Here is an 11,246-nt window from a genome sequence, read left to right as displayed (position 1 = left end):
CTTCCCTGACCAGACAGCAATGTCCTTTAAACAGAGAAAGCATTCTCTGTAACATCTGCCTTAAAGGTAACCTCTCCCACTATGGAGAACTTAAAGGGAAAACTCACCTTTTGACTTATTTCTTTAGTCATTTTACCGCAGAGCAAACAAATGCACAGATACTATTATTAGACATACAGATCCCTTTAATGCACAGTAAAGCATAAAGCCAACAACAAATCAGCAATTAGTTTTGATTGATCTTCTATACGTTATAAAATAAAAAAACCTGCTTTGTTGCTACCGGTAACTGCACGGATGCAGTTTAGCCCCTGTGTTAGTGGATCAGCCCCAGTGTGAATAGATTTGACCAAGTCTATAATGATAAAGCTCAGAAGATATAACAGAGGTGCATATAATGATATAAAGATACAAGGATGTAGCTGCCTTATCCGACTGTTATACTCAGCAATGGAAGCCAAAATCAATATTGCTTTATAATTATTATTATTATTATTATTATTAACATTTATTTATAAAGCGCCAACATATCCCGCAGCGCTGTACAATAAGTGGGTTACATACATTGGACATACAGAGTAACATATAAAGCAATCAGTAACCGATACAGGAGGGGAAGAGAGCCCTGCCCAAAAGAGCTTACACTCTACATTATTGTTATTAACATTTATTTATAAAGTGCCAACATATCCCGCAGCGCTGTACAATAAGTGGGTTACATACATTGGACATACAGAGTAACATATAAAGCAACCAATAACCGATACAGGAGGGGAAGAGAGCCCTGCCCAAAAGAGCTTACAATCTACAAATAATTACGTAATTTAAAAATGGTGACATTTGGGGATCAGAGACCACTCAGCGAGTCCTGTTGCTGTTTGATACATTCAGTGTGCTGTACGTGTCCTGGGCTTGGGCTTTCAGGGTCTAAAATAGGTGAAAGAATTGTAAAGAGTGAGATTCAAAAGTGAGAGTGAGAGACAGTGAGAGATTCTATATTAAAATTAAATTTTCTATTAACATTTCAGGTACTAGGGCTGATTTACTAAGGTGCGTTAAAACGAGCGTTATTTATAGCATGCGTTAAAAATTTTGTTGCGTCTTAACCCGTGATTCACTAAAAGGATATTTGCATTAATTTAGACGCAATGCTGTTTGTGTTATTTAAGTCGCAAAGACTATTTTTGTGCGGTATTTGACGCAATGCACGCTAATTAATGCAGCACACTACTTATCGCACACACGCCATATTAGCCATACACACCATTACGTTCGTAAAACTACTTTTTTTGAAAATGCCCATTTCCCTGCAAACTGGCGCCTGCATCACTCTGGGGCCAACACAGACTGAATAAATCCCACTGCAAAGTCCATATTGTGTTGCCAAAAGCTCACGAACTTTACTTTTCTCTAATTACCGCCTGCCCCAAGTAGGTGTTAATTTTCGCACAGACTAATGCGATATTTAGCGCGTCTAAGTGTTTGTGAATCATGCGTTAGTGTTATTTCTGTGAGAGAATGCGACTTAACGCATGCGATAATACTTTAGCGAATCATGCAGGTTTTTTTTGCATCAATTTTAACGCAAAAAAGCATGCGATAAGTGTTATCGCACTTTAGTGAATCAACCCTACTGTGTCTTATGTTTATAGCAGCAGGTTGAAGTTTGGGAACCCTGGCATCAAACAAATAAAATTCAATAGGTAAAATCTGATTGGCTGTTGGTGGCTCTGCCCACTTTTTAAAAAAAACTTGAATACGTAGTCACCCAGTAACTGACTGTGCAAAGTTTGGGAACCCTGGCATCAAACCAATAATAATTCTATAGGTGAAATGTGATTGGCTTTTGTGGCCCCTCCCGCTTTGGGGTCATTCAACAAATGTCACTGTTTCATTTGGGGTGACCCTACGATTATGTTATTCAATTTTGGGGGGTGCAGCTTCAAAGCTGTAAGAGTGGCAGCAGTTTGAAAATCTTCCCTGTCAAAGTCAAAGGGAAAATTGGGGGGTTCGGAGCGGCTCCACAAAAAGATGGGGGGCGCAATCGCTTAAAAAAGCACAAGCAGCCTGCTCCGCTATAGGGTGAAGAAGTGTGGGGAGTTTGGGTGCTGTACCCCTAAAACTGTAGGAGGAGTAGCGTTTAGAAAATGGGGGGCGCTAAGAATAATATGTGAGTTTTTCAACCCAACATAATTCCACTTAGTTACTTACCTCATATTCAGCCTCTTCAGCCTTCAGCTTGGGATCTTCTCTTATTTTACCTTAATGAATTACAATATCAGGGGGTATAATGTGAATTCTGCATCACTTTATAGGGAAACATTAAGAATTCATATTCATAATTCAGCTGCTTCAAAGGAGCAGTTTTTGGACCTGTTAGTCTACCATCTACTCCCTATGCTCATAACAAGGTTACAGATATATAGAAACATTGGGGTAACAGTCACCCTGCTATAGTTCCAGGGGTACCCAGGGCACAAATAAGCACTCACCCCAAATCCCCCCCTAACTGGCCTTCAGGCTGGGCCCCCTTAGCCCATAACAAGGTTACAGATATATAGAAACATTGGGGTAACAGTCACCCTGCTATAGTTCCAGGGCTACCCAGGGCACAAATAAGCACTCACCCCAAATCCCCCCCTAACTGGCCTTCAGGCTGGACCCCCTTAGCCCATAACAAGGTTACAGATATATAGAAACATTGGGGTAACAGTCACCCTGCTATAGTTCCAGGGGTACCCAGGGCACAAATAAGCTCTCACCCCAAATCCCCCCCTAACTGGCCTTCAGGCTGGGCCCCCTTAGCCCATAAGAAGGTTACAGATATATAGAAACATTGGGGTAACAGTCACCCTGCTATAGTTCCAGGGGTACCCAGGGCACAAATAAGCACTCACCACAAATCCCCCCCTAACTGGCCTTCAGGCTGGGCCCCCTTAGCCCATAAGAAGGTTACAGATATATAGAAACATTGGGGTAACAGTCACCCTGCTATAGTTCCAGGGGTACCCAGGGCACAAATAAGCACTCACCACAAATCCCCCCTAACTGGCCTTCAGGCTGGGCCCCCTTAGCCCATAACAAGGTTACAGATATATAGAAACATTGGGGTAACAGTCACCCTGCTATAGTTCCAGGGGTACCCAGGGCACAAATAAGCACTCACCCCAAATCCCCCCTAACTGGCCTTCAGGCTGGGCCCCCTTAGCCCATAACAAGGTTACAGATATATAGAAACATTGGGGTAACAGTCACCCCGCTATAATTCACACCAAATATCTAAATTTTGGCTTCTAGAAAAGTCAGAATGATAAATTATCACTGGCCCAAAATTTTAGTTTAGCACAGCAGGCATTTTGGCTTGACCCCCACAATGGCTTTTGGGGGGGGACAGCCTTATAACCCCCTGCGAGTTACTATAGTTTCTTGTCCCTAATTAAAAAGAAGAACAATGGAAAATATTTCCCAATATTCCCACCTTGAAGTGGACGATATCTATCTGAACTGACTGTTTGGCCCTTTTTTCTAATACTTATAAAATTCTGTATTTCCCTGTTACCTTTCTCTTGCATTTTCCTGCTCCTTTTGAGGTACCAGAAGTTTCCCAGGCCCATCAGAGCTAAAATTAAAATATTTCCAGCCACCATTACAGGAATCAGTTTTGAATCAAAACACATTTCATTGGGATCTAAAGAAAAAGAGAAGAACATGGAGTAAAATACGTTCCTTTTCAACTTCTATTGTACATCTGCAAACTGAGAAACAGAAGGGTTGCGGAAACCTTGCCTAAATAACATTCAGTTATTTGGCATATCCATGGGTTTTCAAACCCTTATGTTGTTGATATGTTGAATTAAGTGAAAGCATTTACTGCCAGGCAGAAAGCTGGTATGCACCGTCATTATCATTCATTGCATGCGTTACCATGAGATGAATAGCTAGGTCCTGCACCTCGAGATAAATATATAATGAAAGACAGTGGGAGCTAGCACCCCAAGTAAATTATACAGTGAATTGTTCTGGTACTCCAAGGTTATACAGTATAAGGAAATGGTTACTGGCACCATACACTTACATACACTAAGAACAGTATTATCTAGTACCCCAAATACATTGTACACAGTGTAGTCATGGGTACTGACACCCCAAGCACATTATACAGTAAAAGGATGTGGGTACTGACACCCCAACTACATTGTACAGTTAGAGGCTGTGGGTAATGACACCCCAAGCACATTATACAGTAAGAGGCTGAGAAGGAGAATTTAGTAGAGTTAGTACTCCCAAAGCTCTACTGGATTAGTGAAGGGACCACAGTAGTGTCAGGAAATTCAGGTAGAGCTCCACTCCCTGATTTAAGTCAGCTGAAGGGATCTGGGCCATTTAAGGTGGCAACCATTGGGACGTCTGTCTACTTTCCCACATTATTTGCTAAGAACCTCTGATGTCATATTCTTATTACTACTGCCTTAGGCAGTGGGGAGGTTTAGTTCTGTAACATCTCTCAAGCGCACTCTTTCCCTCTGCAAAGGCCCATCCTGTCTGTGTCTTTTAAAATTTGACAGACGGACCTAGGGCTGGGCCAGAGTTACACCGTCTCTGGTGATGAGAATTGCGGAGTCGGCAGGCTGGATTAAAAAGACCCGTGGGCCGTATTTTGCCCACCCCTGGTCTAGCTGGACACTGGCCTAATACCAGCCAAAGTAGGGTTACACAAGTCGTACAGGGCCAACTGCTAGATGAGAGAAGAGAGCAGTTTCTTGGGTCTGTCTTGTACAAACTTCCATCACCAAACAGCAGTGGAAATATAGGGGTGACAATGACAGGGTTCAAAGCAATATGGGGAAGAGAGTGATGGATGCAAAAAAAACTGCATGTAGCACTGGGAAAGGGATGGATATACCCAGTGTCAAACCAGAGAGGAACCTGCCTCTGTCCCATGATAACACTAATGCTTATGGGGCTCACTGTGTAAAGGAGAGCACATTCATGGGGTCAGAGAACTAAAAAAGTGTTTTGTTTTTTTTAACAAATTGAGGACAAATATTAGCAGGTTATGAGGAAGAGTGGAAGCTACTAGTTTTGTGTGTATATCATAACATAATGAAAAGACTCACATACAACATGCAAGGTGATGCTTGTATTTGCGGACCCATGTTTATAAGTCACTGTACAGGATAAGGAGGAATTATGGTCCCTCAGTGATGGAGTGAAAGTGATATTGGACCAGTAGCTGAAGTTCCCATCTTGGTGCCGCAATGTATGGTTCTGTGTTCTTTCTGTATTTACACTCCCTTCCCATGTGAAGGTTGGAGAGAGCCCAGGGCAGTTTGTAGGAGCAGTGCAAGTCAGAGTCACTTCTTCCCCAGCGATCAGACCCTCGGTGGGAGATATATCAGGTTCTTTCAGGTCTGCAAGATTATTGGCAAAGAGTGAGACATATTTCACAAAAGGAACTCAGTTGGGGGCTGTGCTGCTGCTGCTGATAAATTATATTTTATGCCAATGTTATTAATAGGAAAGAAAGACAAAAAAATAGGTATTTTTTCCAGAAAACGTGAAAGCCCTAATAACAGAAAATATGCTTATGACAATAACCAGTGATATAATGATCATTGAACCCTACAGTGTCATAACTTGATCTTTTGAGATGGCCTGGCACGATAAGTGCCTCCTCCCCAACCCCCCATTCATGCTGCACCTCCCAACCCCGACTGCGCCATTATATTTATGGTAGGAGAGGGGCCGGGGAGGAGGGGCTAAGGCACAGCAGACTCTGAGGCCCCCTGCTGCCCCGGTCCCCCAATGACTGTTGGGTCTGTTGAATATATTAGGGATGCACCAAATCCAGGATTTGGTTCAGTATTTGCCCAAGATTCGTCCTTTTTTAGCAGGATTCAGATTCGGCCGAACCCGTTCCTGGGCAAACTGAATCCGAATTCTTAAAATCTTGTGACTTTTTGTCACGTAAACATGGAAGTTGAACATATTTCCTCTTTAACATCTTTGCATATGTAAATTAGGATTCGGATTTGGTTCGGCCAAATCTTTTACGAAGGATTCAGGGTTCACCCGAGTCTGAAAGCAGTGGATTCAGTGTATCCCCAGTATATATAGTTACCCCACTGGGACCCTATATAGCTGCCATGTCATCCTTACAGTACTGGCTATGAAATATAAAAGCTGCACGAATGCTCAGTAATCATACATTCAGGTGTGTGCTGCAGACTGTAGTGCCAGCATTTTTGCCTTACAATCTAAAATGTGCAGCAGGTAGATATTGTTTGTGGTGTCCTGATTATCGCGGGACAGTCCCTCTTTTAACAGCTCAGCCCACAGTCCCGGATTCTTACTGAAATGTCCCTCATTTCCATTTGATCTCCTGCACTGAATGCCAAAAAAGATACAAATTTAATTAAAAAGTAGCTTTTGGCAGAGAGCCCAGAACTCTTAACAAGCTACACCTGCACTTAGATACATTTTTTTCTCATATTTAAATAAATAAATAGCTTTAGGCAGAGAGAACCAAAAGTTAACTAGCCACGCCTGCAGAGATACAACTGTAACTAATAAGCATGTCTCTTATTGGAACTGAGACTTTCAGCATTTTTAGCAAAACTGTAATAACACATAAAAGAAAACCCCCAGAAATGTGTTCAAACTTAAAATAACCTGCCAAATTTTGTAAAATGGGAGTGGTATTTAGGGGGTGTGGTCTCAAAAATGGGCATGGTCAAAACATTTCCGCAGCGCTATGTGCAGCATTTATTTTTTTCCCTCTTTCCATTTTCCTAATGTTGGGAGGTGACATGTCTCCAGCATAAGCTTCCATCATCTTATCATTTATTGTTGCTCATTAGCAGTGAACTCCCTCTGCTGGCTGTTTGCTATGTATGCAGTGATACATTTCCTGTGGAGCCTGTGACCCTATGGAACCACCATACTCCTGAAATGTGACCTATTACAGTGCATTGTGGGAGTCCAGACTCCATTTTGTAACCCATGCTGTGGAAGAAGCACGCTACATCCACCTTCTCCCCCATGGTAGCATCGCTGGGAAGCATTATGGACATAAAACCTGCGCTGAGCCACCATTAAACCTGCCAGCAGCTCAGAGACACTGTTGCATATAACTTGATATAGCATTGATGTGTTTATGTTGCAGCTGTTTTCTGTGTTATTATATTTTGCCATATACTCATTGTGTTTATTTGTTACAGTTTCACCTCTATTTCCTACAATCACCCAGTAAAGTTCAACAGGTTTCACCCTTGGTCTCTTTATTGGAGTGTGGGAAGGTTTAGCTGTATGTCAAGCTCCACACTACCTCAGGGTAATACCTGGTGAGAGCGGAACAGGAGGTATGTATGTGTGTAGGGGCAACATCACTAATAATATCATTATTTTATGTTTATACAGAATTTTCAATACACTCTGCATTTTTATTGTGTATATGGGGCTTTTTTCTGGGTTTATATTGGTTTTATTTAATTTACCTGTCACAGATACAGATGGTTGGGTACCAAAGTTAAAAAATAATAAACCATCTCTATCCTCAATTATGAACTGGTACCGGTCAGTATCTCCTGGTTGTGCATCACTGATAGAGAAGGAACAGTCTCCGGCACTCACTTTCCCAGTGAATATAAAGCGCCCGTTTGTTGTTTCAGGGAACTGAGAGGAGTTAGTAGAAGCTGCAACTATTTTTTTATTTAAATTTCCATTATATCCTTTATACCAGATTCCAATGGCATCTCTGGTTAAGGTATCATCAGCACCAACAGGAAATTTACAGGGGATGCGCACACAGAGCCCCCTCTGCACTGTCACCTCTGCTGGGGCCTCTATTATAAACCCTGCTATGAGCGCTATCTGTTCCTGACAGTTCCAGCCTGTGGAGAGAAAATATCCTTGTTTTACTTACAGTATGCAAGTTTTGTACGCTACAGTTAAGCAGTGAATTATGAAAGGCATTACATCTATTTAACTAGACAGTATAGTATCGCCATTAAAGGAATGCTGTCATGGGAAAACATGTTTTTTGCAAAACCCATCAGTTAATAGAGCTTCTCCAGCAGAATCCTGCATTGTAATCTGTTTTTCCCATGGGGCTAGCCATATTCTTCATTTCCCAGGGTGCCACAGCCATGTGACCTGTGCTCTGATAAACTTCACTCACACTTTACTGCTGCGCTGCAAGTTGGAGTAATATCCCCCCCACCCCCAGCAGCCGATCAGCAGAACAATGGGAAGGGAGCAAGATAGCAGCTCCCAGTAGGTATCAGAATAGCACTCAATAGTAAGAAATCCAAGTCCGGCTTGGGACTCCTCCAGTTACATGGGAGTAGGAGAAACAATAGGTTAGCTGAAAGCAGTTCTAATGTGTAGCGCGTTACATTTCGGTCCCCATCGGGACCTTTCTCAAGGCAAGTTGCCTTGAGAAAGGTCCCGATGGGGACCGAAACGTAACGTTGGCTGTTCATGCATTTTTAATACACAATTGATTGTTTTTGGAATATAACACGGTGTTGCTGGTCTTTTTTGGATATATATATATATATATATTTTTATTTTTTTTTTATATACCATGCTGAAATTTTCTCTTACGGCATATCTTTTCCCCGTTCCCACAGTTTTTTTTTTATTATTAGGGCACAGTGACACAAACTCACCCCCCCACTGCAGGTTCAGCACAAAGAGTAAAACTGTGTGATACTGACAAAGGAACCGGCACGCACTGTACCACATCCTGACGGTCAATGTGGTTGGCTCTGTGCCTACAAAGGGACTTTCTTGCCTAAAAAAAGATAATAAATAAGATTTTCTGGTCATTAGGAGATATAAGTACTTACAATACAAAATATATTTTATACTGACATCTATGTTTCTCTCAAAAATGTACATTTTAATCTTACTAGGATTTGAATCTTTTATCACCCAAAAGTCAGATATGCTTACTGTACATTAATAAGAATTGTCTTTTGAATACAGCAAAAGAAATCTTATGTAATGCTGGTAGCTGAATGCTTGTTCAGATACAGCCTCCAAAGCTGTGTGGGCCCCACCGGCCCAGACCCGATCCTCACTGGGCACTCCCCCAAGGTACCGGTCTCCCTCCCCCAATGCGTGTTTCTGCGTGTTTGGGGGAGGGGGTTGGATGGGTCGTTGGGGCCCCTGCGGGAGGTGTGACGGCCACAGAAGGGGTCCATTGGGGGGTGCAGGGGCCTCTGAGGCAGTAGCCCAGTCCAACCATGCATACATATGTAACAGCCATTATCCCCAAAATACATTAAGGATAGTTTTAAACCACCTTCGTTAGAATTAAAAATAACACTCAAAAAGACTTTTCAATTTCCCTCTGAATATTTTTGATACTGTCAAATAGCAAGTTATGCACCCTTCTCTCTAACCTACTACCGATGGGCCAGTATATATATATATATATATATATATATATATATATATATATATATATATATATATATATATATATATATATATATATATATATATATATAGGCTCTGAAAAGTACTGTCTCCAGTCACTACATCCTCTGCACAACATCTCTTCCCTATATCAGATACTCCTGTCACATACAGCCAATCAAATGCCTCATCTCCCTTATCCCCTAAAATGGGAAAAAACCTCTGAAGAAAATTGCCCTTAAGTCATTCACTAGACAGAAAAGTTGCAGAGTACTGGAGAATAATTACAAACTCCTCCCTAGATACAACACCCCCACCAAATTGAGCAAAATGTTACCAGAAGGGTCAGACTAACTGGCCCCTGGTCAGACAAACTGGGCTTTGTACATTGCTACACATATTCTGGGAATTTACTGCCATACAAAGGCAGTATTGTGATCAATGCACTGGCAAACTGCAACTAAATATAAAAAAAAAAAAATCTCACACAATGTGCAACTAAAATCTTAGTCCCTCCCAGTTGGAAATCTACAACCCCCCCAACTTTCAGACTGTATTAATGAGATGGAAGAATTTAAAAAATTTGAGGAAATTTGTGCTGACTTTCACACAATCTCAGTACCTTCAGAGCCTTTCCAAATGATTGAGATATGATCAGTTAGTCCCAGGGTTTAGTCTGCCAAAACTGGGAGAGTTAATTTTTGGGGTATCTCCACATCTTGTATTGTCTTAACAATAATCTAGGAGGTAACCCATTTAATTAATTCAATAATTTATAAATTCATTTGCTCAAGCACTGGCACTAAAACAATGAAGTCTGGACACGTTTCGTATCCACAAATACGTACTCTTGGGCCTATTATTATTAAGTATTTTTGAATGCGAAACGCGTCAGGACTTCATTGTTTTAGATCTCTACAATAAAGACGAGTTTTTGTGGATTAAGGAGTGCGTGCCATTTCTCCTTCAGTTGATGTTCCTTCACAACCCAAGCTACGGGTTCGGGGGCGCTGGACCACCACTTACATAGTTACATAGTTACATAGTTACATAGGGTTGAAAAAAGACCATTGTCCATCAAGTTCAACCCATCCGAGTAAACCCAGCACACAACCTATACTAACCAATCTATACACTCACATACATAAACTATATATATACAACCAGTAATACTAACTGTAGATATTAGTATCACAATAGCCTTGGATATTCTGCTTGTTCAAAAACTCATCCAGGCCCCTCTTAAAGGCATTAACAGAGTCTGCCATTACCACATCACTAGGAAGGGCATTCCACAGCCTCACTGCCTTCACCGTGAAAAACCCCCTACGCTGCTTCAAATGGAAGCTTTGTTCCTCTAATCTATAGGGGTGACCTCTGGTGCGTTGATTGTTTTTATGGGAAAAAAGAACATCCCCCAACTGCCTATAATCCCCTCTAATGTACTTGTACAGAGTAATCATGTCCCCTCGCAAGCGCCTCTTTTCCAGAGAAAACAACCCCAACCTCGACAGTCTAACCCCATAGTTTAAATCTTCCATCCCCTTTACCAGTTTAGTTGCAGTCTCTGCACTCTCTCCAGCTCATTAATATCCTTCTTAAGGACTGGAGCCCAAAACTGCCCCCCATACTCAAGGTGAGGCCTTACCAGGGACCTATAAAGGGGCAAAATTATGTTCTCATCCCTTGAGTCAATGCCCTTTTTTATACAAGACAGCACTTTATTTGCTTTAGTAGCCACAGAATGACACTGCCTGGCATTAGACAACTTGTTATCAACAAAAACCCCCAGATCCTTCTCCATTAAGGATACCCCCAAC

The 11,246-nt window shown here is 41.7% G+C and overlaps 1 protein-coding gene across 1 annotated transcript; it reads right to left on the bottom strand.

Moving 5' to 3' along the window:
• Positions 1 to 858: 858 nt before the first annotated feature.
• On the bottom strand, positions 859 to 8,748 carry LOC101733090 (sialic acid-binding Ig-like lectin 13). The gene is made up of 6 exons (XM_018095763.2): positions 8,673 to 8,748; positions 7,497 to 7,892; positions 5,118 to 5,402; positions 3,560 to 3,688; positions 2,212 to 2,261; positions 859 to 927 (listed from the first exon to the last, which is right to left on the bottom strand). Exons 1-6 carry the CDS (start codon positions 8,746 to 8,748, stop codon positions 859 to 861), a joined length of 1,005 nt encoding a protein of 334 aa, XP_017951252.2.
• Positions 8,749 to 11,246: the final 2,498 nt, after the last annotated feature.

Source organism: Xenopus tropicalis, chromosome 7, assembly GCF_000004195.4.
Source record: "Xenopus tropicalis strain Nigerian chromosome 7, UCB_Xtro_10.0, whole genome shotgun sequence".
Lineage (NCBI taxonomy): Eukaryota > Metazoa > Chordata > Amphibia > Anura > Pipidae > Xenopus > Xenopus tropicalis.
This window is presented reverse-complemented; position numbering and strand designations above follow the sequence as displayed.

Bases quoted from the DNA above. Each gene is read 5' to 3' on its own strand.
- LOC101733090 (XM_018095763.2), bottom strand. From the start codon at position 8,748: ATGTGGTACAGTGCGTGCCGGTTCCTTTGTCAGTATCACACAGTTTTA. The intron at 3,689-5,117 runs GTGAGTCTTTTC...CTTTTTCTTTAG, and splicing joins CATCACCTTGCATGTTGTAT to ATCCCAATGAAATGTGTTTT. The intron at 928-2,211 runs GTAAGTAACTAA...CACCTATTTTAG, and splicing joins CTGAAGAGGCTGAATATGAG to ACCCTGAAAGCCCAAGCCCA.